Source organism: Musa acuminata, chromosome BXJ3-7, assembly GCF_036884655.1.
Source record: "Musa acuminata AAA Group cultivar baxijiao chromosome BXJ3-7, Cavendish_Baxijiao_AAA, whole genome shotgun sequence".
Taxonomy (NCBI): domain Eukaryota; kingdom Viridiplantae; phylum Streptophyta; class Magnoliopsida; order Zingiberales; family Musaceae; genus Musa; species Musa acuminata.
The window spans coordinates 37252501-37265242 of NC_088355.1; the positions used below are offsets into that span (position 1 = coordinate 37252501).

A 12742-nucleotide genomic window follows, 5' to 3' on the forward strand; every position below is an offset into this window, starting at 1 on the left:
CGGACGGGTGGTGTGGTCATTTGGGCCGTCGTAGTAGAAGGATGTGGAGGAATAATAGTAGTAGGTGTTGTCGGGGTAGGAATCCATGGTGGCGGCGGTAGAGGAAAGGCAGGAAGAGGTGGAGGAGCGCATTACTCGACTCACTCCAAGGGTGGGATAGTTCGGTGTAGCAGTGGAAGAGATGGTGTGTGATCCAGAAGGTGCGACCATGTTGCTTTATGAACCCACAACATTACCCGTGAGAGACACACATCTGATACGTTATGAAGTGTACATGTATACGCACGTAGGATTGGCAGTTTCTCTCATTGGGGTATCGGTTTTGGGTATCGAGTTTCGGTGTCGAAACATATCTCGGAAGGCACCGCCCAAGTCCGTTCGGGCTCGCCAAGCCCCTTTTGGTTTTTGGGCCTTTTGACAGGTTATTTACATCTCTACCCCTATCAATTGAGTTGGCAGAACCGGCTTGGCCCACGGTGTTAAAAGCTCATGTTGGACTCGGGGACTTGCGTGGAATTCACCTGTCTTGGACAAAACAGTCGCAATTAATTGAGGTCAACTTTTGATTTAGATATGTAAAAAATTATATATCTAATTAATTTTAGAATATTAAAATTTTTTATATATAGTTTCTATTAAATTTTTTTAGATCTTTTCTTTATTCTTCATGTATCACTAATATTAATTATTTTATTTTATAATATTTTAATTAATTCTATATCGAAAGTTGATAATAATAAGATTGATCTGAGTATATTATTATCGATCTTAGTTTAAATATTTTTATTAATAATTTAGATTAAATAAAATTGATGAGTCAATTAATTCATCGAGTTCTGACATATGATATTATAATTATTCTTTTCTAAAGTTGACTCATGATTTTTATTTTTTCTAATTTTAATAATTTTATAAGTCATCTTAACATCTCAATATTATCACACTCGATACTTTTAGTTATTTTTATATTCTTTAATACATCATTTACTTCATTAATTTTAAAATTTTATGAATAAATATTTGATTATTAAATATATCCTTGTTTATTCAATAATTTATACAAATAATTTTTTATTTTCCCTCAATCTCGTTATCATTAACAAATATTTTTTTGATCTTCATCTTTAATACAGTTAATATTACTTAAATCCTTACCCTTTTTCTTTTCTAACCTTAACAATTTCGATATATATATATTATCATCTTTAATACCTATTTTACTATAAAAATAATTATAAAATTTATATCTTGTTATACTAATTATTTTTAGTCACCTTTTTAGATTATCTTTCAAAATTTTTTCTTATTTTTATAGTTTTATTAATCTTTAAACACTGAACTTTTATTAAAAAATATTTTTCTGGGCCAAAACAGCGAATAGGATTTACTCACCGGCTTCAAGTTTGACATGACGTCATATAAGGGTCGACAATGACGTTAATAACCATTTCCGTTTCGGCAAAGTGGCTCGTTTGCGTGTGATAACGTTAATCCCTGTCTTGGTGAGAGACAGGTAAGTCGAGCGCACCGGAGTTCGTCGGAGGGATGTACAACAACAAAAAAAAAAGTCTTTTTTTCTTAGTGTCCTCGTTAAAAAGGTGGGACGACGAAATCGACAGCCTCGATCGTGTCTCCCCTAATTTTCAAGGTAATAACGATCGCATCTCCAGTCCTGGTTCATTTGGATTCCGATCCTACTTTTGCCGGCACCTCAAGCGTCATCTCTTTTCCGTGGATTTTTTGTTCGAATTTTATCTCTATGCAGCCGTGGTTCCGATGTGGCTTCTACTTTCCCTATTTAGGGCTCGATATCTGAACTCCTCGTGCTTTTTGATTCTGGATGATGATTTGAATCAAGTCCGCCCATGTTTTTTCTCATCCCTTTTTGTCAACTGATTAAAGCCTGGCTTAATCCGTCTTTGAGGGTACACTGTGGATTACCATCGAACTTTTCGTCGTCCCTTTTTGTATTATGGTGGATGATGTTGTGATTAAATATGTTGATTTTTTTCAATTAAAAAGTGATGGTGTTATCTCTACTATCCACCTAAACTTTTAGCATCCTGGCTAGCTGCTTCCTTACTTTGCATAAAGCATTGTTCTTAGACACTGTGAAGACGAACTAACTTGGCATCATGTTGAATAGGTTGACAATAATTTACATTGAAGCTGAGTGGCTCTGTTATCTTCACTTGAAGTCCCTTTGTAGTTTGTAGTACCAGAAAGACGTTGGAAAAGATTGGCTTGCCGGTAAAGCCTTCAATGCGAGGAGGAAATTGGGTGGTAGATGGATCTCATTGTCAGGGTTGTTCATCCCAGTTCACTTTTATCAATAGAAAGGTATGCATATTTGGATGTACTTTCTATGACCATGTTCTGGTTTTTTTTGTTCTTTCCTGTATGAGTGTTTTTAACTTAGTCTTTGTCAATGTATGATCATGTGGAAGCACTAACATTGCTAGTCATCCGTTCTATGTTTTTATTTTTCTGGTGCTAAATCCTTGTTTCCTTTTCCAGAATTTATATTGACATGGCTGTATCTAAGAGGATCAAGGAAGTGTAACTTTTATGTATGGGTGTCTACAAGTTTACTTTTCTTTTCCATCTCTGCTTGGTGGAATGCCTATGAATGATAACATACTAATATTATCCATAGTGAGCTTCAGTGACCATGCAGGAAAATATCATGAATATTATTAGTTTCTAGAGATAAATCTTAACGGTATTACCAAATATTTGGGTGAATGAGTACAAAATGATTCCCACATTCTTGCTTAATTGGCAGAATATTTCTGCAATAAGAATTTGGACTTAGATCAATTGATTATTTTATATCCTCCAGATTATCAACTTTATAAAGCAAAGTTCCAGACTTGAATGGCTTAAGCTTAGCCTATGCCATTAGCGTCAAAGTCAGCACAAGTTTCAACTTGATTTTGGTAGAATTTTTTCCTGATTACAATTTATGTTTATAAATACTGTTTGTCATAGAATTGTTGTGTATGTTAGAATGCTAACCTTGGAGTTGGTGATGGAACTAGCTTGTGTTTGCTCTGCTGTTGATTGATAATTAACTAACATATATTATTGAACTGTAGTCTTTGCCTTGGTGTCTTTGGATCAATAGTTGAACACAAAATGACTTGTTTTTTGAATGAAAGGAGATGTGACTTTGCTAACATGCATTTTTATAAGACATACATGAGCAGTTGTTTCTGTTTTCACTTGCTCCTTTATGGATTATTATATATATATATATACATATATTATTATATTTATTTATTCTGAATATACTTTAGACTGACACCTTTTGATGTTCTTGAAAATTGCATATGTTGTCACCATTGAAAATAAGTAAATATTATTACAGTTTGTAGAAGATGAGTAATAAATAGAGCTTTCTGCCAAAGTCATTTGCCTTGATGACAAGATTCAGTGTTCATCAATGTCATTATTGCGTACAAGTTAGTAGAAGATTCCTATATAATGATGTATTGCTTTTCTTTCTGTAGCATCACTGTCGCAGATGTGGAGGCTTGTTTTGCAATAGTTGCACCCAACAGAGAATGGTTTTACGTGGACAAGGTGATGCACCAGTCCGAATATGTGAGCCATGCAAAAGGATAGAGGAAGCAGCACGCTTTGAGTTGAGATATGGACACAGGAAGCAAACTGCTAAAGGTAAATGCTTTAGCTTACTAAGTATTATATCTTTTTTCTAAAGTATGTTGCAGCATATTTTCATTTACATTTTTGTTCTTTCATTTTTTTCCAACGGGAGAACACCAGGAATTGGATTCCTCAAGGAATTAACAGTGAATTAGGCTAGATTGAAGTGACATAGGCAAGATTGAGGTGGCAGTGAGGATTTGTTTTTTGCTCATTATCTGCAAGGAGCATCATTTTTAGGAATTTCTGATAAGTAAAAGTCTTATATTCATATCTGGCATGCCTAATAGCTAAGTTTTTATGTCAACTATTCATTGAATATGAACATTCTGCGATGTATTCAGGTTCAGTGAACTATTTCGATTGCCCTTTAGTTGCATGCAAATATAACCTATTATTTAGATCCTACCTGCACTATTATATTTTTGGTTTTGATCATAAGCTTCTTTGTTGATTGCTGTGTTTTGGGATTTTGATTCAGCTATGAGGGTTGACATAAGATTTGTTAATTCAAAGCCTTATTCGAATTCTTTTATTTCAGTAACATCATGTAGCTGCTCATTGATTTGCTTCAATATTTCAGAATACACCACCCCAAATTGATGGGAAGTGTTCTAGACAATGATTATGATTAATGGTGTGAGTTATCTGGACATGAATAAGATTAGGCATGTTCTTTTTCCAACAGGCCTGCTGTTCAAGCTTGGCTCATGTTCACCTTTGAGAGGGAATGGCTTGGCAATGCAACTGAGGAATGGGTAGAAGTTTGACGATGTGGAAGGCATGCTGTGAGTTTATGGTGGTGTCAAGGTAGGTGGTGATGGCAGAGGTGTTGAGAGTCAGAGGTGTTAATGTGAAGGTGGGTGGTGGCAGTGGAGGCATAAGGAAAGGGAGGGGCTGACAATGAGGATAAAGAAGATAGGATGATCATGAAAAGCCAGTGTGTTATGTGTAACAGGCTTTGCCTCCAACATGGCCTTTGTGGAGGAGGAGATTTTGAGAGGATGAGCATTTTCACTCATGGAGGATGCCAGTTGGGAGCCGATCGGGGAGAATGAGAAGAGATCTGAAGGGCCAGTGCTGCAGTGTATTAGGCTTTCTGTATCTTGCTATTATAAGCATATACATACTATTGGCATGATTAAAGTTGGCCATTAATGATAATATATAGTAGAGATCACATGTATGTCTTGTTAAATACATATTGGAGAGAACTCAAACTAAGTTAAAGTTTGGCCAGGTCCTTACTGAACCAAACAGGAGTGAACAGGCTAAAGTTAGGGTTTGGCTCAATATGCTGATGAACAATTCTTTAGCTGTTTGGGCTTGGCTTGGTGGGCTTGTGATTTAGCAGGCTTCAGCTGGACATCACACCAAGCCTGAGATCTTCAGGAACAAATTATTTTTACAGCCCTATGTACGTAATCTGCTTTCTGATAGAAAATATGCAGTGCTTCATGCAAGGACTTCTTTTACCTGTTGAGGTGCTCCTTATGTGAATTTAATTCTTCAAAAGTTTTATATGCAAAGCTGCACATATTGCCTTCAAAGGAAAGAAAAGAGAAATAAAAGGGAATTTGAAGAAATATCATTGTCTTACATATTTTAATATATAAAGATATTGGGAGACTTCAAAAAAAAAATTCTGCTTTCATGGTTACATATATAGCTTATAGCCAAATCTATCTGAAATGTGTATATGATCTATAAAATGCAAAGAGGTCATCTTAGAATTTGCTTGTATTCTTTTTTGCAGTTAATGCAAAACAGGCTTTCAAGCATGAGGAAGAGGTTCTAAGTCAGATTCTTGGAACTGATGGAAAGCATACATCATTATGTGAACAAAATTCAAACAATCTTGTGAATCTTGATCATAAGTTGGTACCAAGCAGTGCATCCTGCTCTAGTTCCAGGAGGGAAGGAGATAATATTAGAAGCGTGTCAGTTGATACACACAACAATCTTAAGGTGGATCTTATGTTAGGTGATCCAGAGGAATTGCGTCAACAAGCAGTTGAAGAGAAGAGAAAGTATAAAACTTTGAAGGCTGAAGGACAATCTGAGGAAGCACTTCAGGCATTCAAGCGTGGTAAAGAACTTGAAAGGCAAGCTGGTGCTTTGGAAATTACACTACGAAAGAACCGGCGAATGGCTGCAAAGACATCCAATTTTAGTACTGTTGCCGGCATCCAGAAAATCGAAGGTCATGAAGAATTTGGTGGTAACCAGAAATTATCCTCTCAAAGGGGTACAGAAGTCAAGGATGACCTTGCAGCAGAACTTCGAGAATTGGGATGGTCTGATGCAGATCTTCATGATGCTGATAAAAGACCAGCAAAGCTTAGTTTGGAGGGTGAATTGTCAAATCTTCTTGCACTAGTTTCTCAAAAATCCTGTCAAGGTATTAAAAAGGGTGGTGTTGATAAGTCAGAGGTCATCGCTCTTAAGAAGAAGGCACTGTTTTTGAAAAGAGAAGGAAAACTTTCTGAAGCAAAGGAGGAGCTGAAGAGGGCTAAATTATTAGAAAAACAAATAGAAGAACAAGAGCTATTGGGTGAGGCTGAAGAATCGGATGATGAGCTGCATTCTCTAATCAATAGTCTTAATGAAGACAAACAAGATAACCTAGCATTAGACCATGCATCCAACGCTGGATTCCAATTTGACAACCAGCTTGTTTTCTCAGATGATCTTCCTATTGATGGCAATTTTGAGGTGACTGATGGTGATATGAATGACCCAGATTTAGTGGCTGCTTTAAAATCATTTGGTTGGTCTGACGAAGATGAAGAACAACCAGCCAGTCAAAGCAATGAATATGTTCCTTTTGATAGGGAGGCACTGCGCAGACAAGTGCTTAGTCTGAAAAGGGAGGCACTCAGCCAAAAACGGGATGGTAATATTTCAGAGGCGATGGAGCTGCTGAAGAAGTCAAAATTACTGGAAAAGGACCTGGTGGGTATGCAATGTAGTTCTGAAATTGTTGCATCAGAATTTAAGAAGAAGAGTTCAAGCCCTCAAGTTGATGTGGCTGCAATGCAAACAGTTGAAGAGGAGAATGTTGCTGAAACAACAGGTTCTCATTTTAAGTCGCCACCAAAAAGTAAGCTAATGGTTCAAAAAGAGCTATTGGCTTTGAAAAAGAGGGTGCTCACATTTAGAAGGGAAGGTCGAATAGAAGAGGCAGAAGAAGAATTGAAGAAAGGAAAGATTTTAGAACAACAACTGGAAGAGATGGAAAGTGCTCCAAGAAACCATGGAGAAGACTTGAGGAAAGAAAAGGTTCTGGAACAACTGGAAAATATGAAAAGTACTCACAGAAAGCCTGTCGCTGAGGTGGCAAAGAAGAATTTGGACATCACACATGTGCATGAAGGTGGTGATACCAGGAGTTTGAATCTTGGGGAGGAAAGATATGAGACCGAGGTAACAGAGCAAGATATGCATGATCCTGCATTTTTGTCACTTTTGAAAAATATGGGGTGGAATGAGGATGATGATGTTGAATCTGTTGGCATGACAAATAGAGCATCTAAACAGATGAATGATCCATCTACGCATGATAATGCCCCTCCTTTGGCTCCTATGAAGGCAAAGAGAAGCAAGGCTGACATTCAGAAAGAATTATTAGCCATAAAAAGAAAAGCTCTGGCACTAAGACGCCAAGGAAGGACTGAGGAAGCTGAGGAAGAGCTGGAAAAAGCAAAAGCCCTGGAGACCCAAATGACAGAAATGGAAGTCTCTAGTAATGTCAGCTCTGTGGAGGTGGATTCACTTGGTTTTGAAACCTTGATTCCACAAAATCTCTCTGTTAAAGAGCATGCTTCTGGTGATGCACGAAACACTGCTGGAAGCCTAGCATCATTTGCGCTAAACAAAACACCAAAAGATGCAGCAGTCCCACTGCATGTTCCCGTGGGAAATTCCACTTTGCACCAGTCAAACCAGTCCCTGAACTTGGAATGTCTCTCTGGCAGTGAGGCTGAAGCTTTGCACTCATCAATGAGGGGATCAGTGAAAAGAGAGGGTACAGATGCCAACTTTTTCTCTATTACTAGTGCACCTGTTATGTTGGCTGTGGAGAGTACTTTGAAAGAGAAGACCAGCTCAAAAAGTGGTGAAATTGGTCACACAACTTCACATTTTCAGAGTCAGGAAACAGATGCCACTGAAACGAATAACATGGGAGCACAAGAACAGAAGGTGGCACTTGTGGCTGATGCTTTCAGGGATGAAATTTTAGCACGCAAGAGAAAGGCTGTTGCACTGAAGAGAGAAGGGAAACTTGCAGAAGCCCGAGAGGAACTGAGACAGGCAAAGCTCTTGGAGAAGAGTCTGGAAGATGGTCAACAAGCAGATGTGGTTACGCGAGGTTCTTTAACTCCTGACAGTACTGCTCTAAAGCAAGAGAACATACCTAGCCCATCTGAGAAACCAAAATCAGGCCGTGACCGCTTCAGAATTCAACAGGAGTCCTTGTCTCATAAACGTAATGCTCTCAAGTTGCGTAGAGAAGGAAAGATAGATGAATCAGAGGCTGAACTTGAATTAGCAAAGGCTTTAGAAAAACAATTGGAAGACTTTGATCAAGGTTCAAGCACTAACATGACCGGCAACAAATCCGAAGCGATGGATGATGTAGTTGTGGAGGATTTTCTTGATCCTCAACTTCTGTCTGCCCTTAAAGCTATTGGATTGGAGGATAGTGTTATTACCAGCCAACCATATCGTGAAACAGATGCCCAGCCAAATTTTGACAGGAGTGGTAACCAACGCATGGAGAAAGCTGATCTGGAAGAACAAATCAAGGCTGAGAAGCACCGAGCACTCAATTTTAAACGGGCAGGTAAGCAGGCAGAAGCTTTAGAGGCTCTTCGCTCAGCCAAACATCTCGAGAAGAAGCTTGCAACATTGACTTAGGAGCCCAAATTGAGATAATCAGTTCCTAGAAAACCACATGCACTTCTGGGATCTCACAGGTGCCTGAAAAATTATGTAGAATCATATCGAAGGTAAGCTTCCTTTTTAGACCAGATCAAGATGTTTAAGGTTTCTACAATGCTGCAAAGTTGTCCCGACGCCTGGGATCTCTGCCTGGATAGATTTGACTGAAGCTTGGTTGATTATATTCCTTGAGTATCATGGTAGCTTTTCTTTCAGTTTTCAACTCACCTCAGTTCTCAAATACTACAAGATGCATGCAGAAATATTGGGGAGTTTCTCTCCAGTCTTCCACTGGTACAGAATTCGCTCTACATCGATGGAATTCTTTTATGTTTTTGAAGTTACTCCAATTTTGTGTACACTTGGTATCATGCTTTATTGGACATCAAATGTCCCTGTATCCATGAAGATGAACTCGTGAGGATGTCTCTCTCTTCCAAAAGCTTGTCATCTGGCACATATCTTAGCTACTTGAATGCAATCAAGTGGATGTCTCTCTCTTCTTCTAAGTGCTTGTGGTGCTTGGAATGCTAAGTTTTGAGCCCCCGGACTCTGTATATAGTCTACAAGAAGGTGGTTTACTGCCCAAGGAGGACAGCGCTTTTTGGTGCAACTGGCAACCGCAGGCAAAAGGGTGTTCGACGAAATGTCTAGTGTTCCTATTGCGACGCAAAGGACGGAGTCGAACATCAAGCAGCAGCAAAATGGCTGTCATCCTTTTTCTTCAAGAAATGGAAAATACGTTCTGCTTAGTTTTCTCTTTGAGGAGACGCCTCGAAACATTAGCTGCAAATCTCGAGTTGACCTCTTTGGAATTGATCTTGATATATGCTTTTATGACACTCCGGTGGGCTTGTTTCTGCAATGTAGACCTTCTTTTTGTTGAGTGAGACTCCCTGTTCAGTGTCAAGTCCTTGAGGAACCTGACATTTTGGGATCACTAGAGCGAGAATGGATCGACGGATAGATACAATGTGATATCAGATATTAAAGCATTCTCTCACTGTTCTTCCCAGGAAGAGCTTCCAGATGGGGTCAGTCTTCGGACTTTAGACTCTTTTGACATCGTTTCTTTCTTACGTGAATAAAGATGCATGTATTGGAATCAAGATGGAAGAAAAGGCGGCGATTGAGATGAGTAAGAGGAGGGCAACATGAGAGAACCTGTTGAGATCTGCTGGAACAGTGGAAAGAAGTGGACACTCCGAGATGGGAACAGCCTGCCGTGGAAGGAGCCCGGCACTCCCACCACGTAGTATGGCTCCTGCAGATTCCCCTTCTCCTCCTCAACCTTCCCCAGCTCGTACTCGCCCAGGGACCGGAAAACGTAATTGAAGTCGTTCCCTGGGCTGTCATTCGAGAACAACTGGATCTCCGGTGGCTCCTGACGTCCCAAGTAATTTCTCTGCAGGCCGCCAATGACGTCGAGCACCTCGGAGACCACCACGACGACCGGATCGCCGAGTGTTTGGGCCAGAGAAACAACCCAAGTCGACGACCACCATCTTCTCAGGGGTACTGTAGCCACACTTCAGAATTGACGGTTTCAATTCTGATTGCATGAAAAAAGGATAGGAAACTATACCATTTTCAGGCTATTTTGATTCCAAACCGGAATCATAATTTTTTTATTAATATTTAATATTCAGTTTTTTAAGGTTTTGAATTGAATTGAAATTGATTATTTCAATTTCCATTCTAATTCCGATTTTAGGGTGTGGTGGCGCTGCTGGAAGCAGCATCACAAATGATCGCTTCGAGGGGATCGACTTCCTTGATCGCTTCAATTTTTACATTTGGATCTCAATTTTAGTTCTCATCAATTTGATTCCTCATATGTACTGACTAACAAAGATTAAGTATACCACCTACCATATACATATATATATATATATATATATATATATATATATATATATATATATATATATATATATATATATATATATATAATGTGTATAAATTGAGTTGTCATGTTGTGGGGTTTTGTTTGTGATGTAGTCATGTTGGATACGATAGGCAATAATTGGGGAGTAATTAACTGTTGCACAACAGCTTAAAGATTAGTGTAATGATGTGGAGTTTTAAGAGATAGAGAGCAAAATTAATTACAAGTTTTTTGAAACCTCAAGTTAGTCCACGTGTTAAACATAAATCGTATTAGGATAAAAAAAATGTTAAATCATTATTAGTTCTATCTCCAGCATACAGTGACCTAATTATGATAAAGATTCAATAAGATTTGGTGTTGACATTGGCCGATCACTCCAAACAAATTTGGGACCTGCTTCCTGTATCATCACTTCAAGACTGACAACCATAGTTATCTGTAACAAAGCTGTAGATAGGAGACCTTTAGAAATCATTCTAAATATCAAGAAGGAATCCTACTCAAATTTAAATATTTTGATAGGTTAAGATTAGAATTTGGATTAATAATTCAAGTAGAAAAATATAGTTATTAAGATTTATTCTTATAAATATACACTGAATTTTAAGATTTTTATGAGAGCCAGAAATAAAATACTTTTGAGTGTTCGTGAGAGTTCCTTTCTAGTGAATCTAGAAAGGATTGATAAAATAGCTTTTATTTATGTACCGATTTAGATCAAGGACTTGGAACGTGAGAGAGTTAGGTAAGTGGATAGGATGGAGGATTAGAAAGAGAGAGATGAGGTGTGCAACTATTTAGTATTTGACATACTATTCACGCATTCACAATAATGCAAAGTGATTCCTCGAAAAAGGAACTTAGCTTTGTGGGCGTCCGTTGTTTGTGGTGCAGACATGTCCGAATATGAAAGCCAATAATTGAAGAGCAATTTAACTATTGCACTAAAGCTTAAAGGATTAGTGTCATGATGTGGAGAATTAAGAATCTAAATCCAGACATAGAGGGCAAAATTGATCAACTGCTTCTCTAAACCTCAAGTTAATCCACGTGTTAGATATAAATCCTATTAGGATAAGATGTTAAATCATTGTTAGTTCTATCTCCACCAACCCAATTATGATAAAGATTTAATATTTTCAATTTCATCACTGATGATTTGGTGTTGACATTGGCCACCACTCTATACAAATAAATTTATCTTACTTAAATTTAAATATTTTGATAGATTAAGATTAGAATTTGAATTAGTGATTGGTACAAGTATAGTTATGGTGATTAATTCTTATAAATATATACTGAGTCATAAGATTTTTATGAATTATTTTGAGTATTTATTCTTAAAAATGTTAAGAATTTTTTTTTCTTATTTATGTGAGAGAGTATATATACTAAGGGTTTTTGGTTTGGGTTTGGATTAACTCAAGCGAGAGTGATCCCTTGCACTAATTTTTCTCGTTTCCATAGACATAAGTAGGGAGTTGTCTATATCTTTTGTCGACTTTCTAAGTATATTTTTTATTATTAATTTTATGGGTTTTCTTTGGTTTTCCTTTTTATTATTAATCTTATGAGCTTTCTTTTTTATTGTTAATACTATTAATCATAGGTAGGGAGTTGTAGCGATGGTGTACTAAGGGTTTCATGGCGCTACTGATTGAAAGATTGTATTAAGGGTTGTATTGTATGGAAATAAAAAAAAAAGTAAAAATATCAAAGTGCTGAAAATAAATTATATGTATAGGAGATGATAAGTACATATAACAATAAGTTTCATTTGCAATGCAAAAAATAAATGATCATATTTATGACTTTTAGGATGTAGATAATTATAAGAAAAAAAAAATCCAATAATGATAAGATAGTGAGATGAATGTCTAGTATCATTGACTTGGTGCAGCTATAGAGGATTCATTAACTGGTTCGTTGAAATTAGGTGTTGGATCATGAACCAATTCAGTTCATATAGATGTGGGTAATTCTTTTAAGCCAATGGTTCAGTTTTGTATATAAGGCAAAAAGTAAAAAAATACTCACCAAGGTAGGAATTATTAGGGTTGAAAGTATTCTAGGAGTTGTAATTAGGTTTTAACTGCTTGGGAGGAGTTTTAATTAAATTTAAATTTCTTGATGGATTAGGATTATAATTTAGATTAGAGACTAGGAATAATTGTTAAAGAATTAAAATTTATTCTTATAAATATATATTTAGTCTCAAGATTTTGATGAGAGAAAGAG

At 37.2% G+C, this 12742-nt stretch overlaps 3 protein-coding genes across 6 annotated transcripts in view; 1 reads left to right on the forward strand and 2 right to left on the reverse strand.

Moving 5' to 3' along the window:
• Positions 1 to 173, reverse strand: part of LOC103992959 (BAG family molecular chaperone regulator 5, mitochondrial-like) — a 913-nt gene extending 740 nt beyond the window's left edge. The window contains exon 1 of the mRNA XM_009412890.3: positions 1 to 173. This exon is cut by the window's left edge and continues 740 nt beyond it. Coding sequence (XP_009411165.2) covers positions 1 to 132 — 132 coding nt within the window. The 5' untranslated portion in view covers positions 133 to 173.
• Positions 174 to 1476: 1303 nt separating this feature from the next.
• Positions 1477 to 9122, forward strand: LOC135641994 (uncharacterized). Of its 4 annotated transcripts, none has more exons than XM_065157726.1 (4): positions 1477 to 1648; positions 2210 to 2340; positions 3513 to 3681; positions 5426 to 9122. In XM_065157726.1, the coding sequence occupies exons 1-4, from the start codon at positions 1546 to 1548 to the stop codon at positions 8587 to 8589; spliced, it is 3567 nt and encodes a 1188-aa protein (XP_065013798.1). In that variant the 5' UTR covers positions 1477 to 1545; the 3' UTR covers positions 8590 to 9122. The 4 variants fall into 4 exon arrangements, with proteins under 4 accessions (XP_065013798.1, XP_065013799.1, XP_065013801.1 ...); XM_065157727.1 differs by having other exon boundaries at positions 1511 to 1648; positions 2147 to 2340; XM_065157729.1 differs by having other exon boundaries at positions 1534 to 1648; positions 2199 to 2340.
• A 596-nt stretch (positions 9123 to 9718) lies between these two features.
• LOC135642934 (probable methyltransferase TCM_000168) lies at positions 9719 to 11402 on the reverse strand. Its single transcript, XM_065159416.1, has 2 exons — positions 11318 to 11402; positions 9719 to 10131 (listed from the first exon to the last, which is right to left on the reverse strand). Exons 1-2 carry the CDS (start codon positions 11400 to 11402, stop codon positions 9719 to 9721), a joined length of 498 nt encoding a protein of 165 aa, XP_065015488.1.
• Positions 11403 to 12742: the final 1340 nt, after the last annotated feature.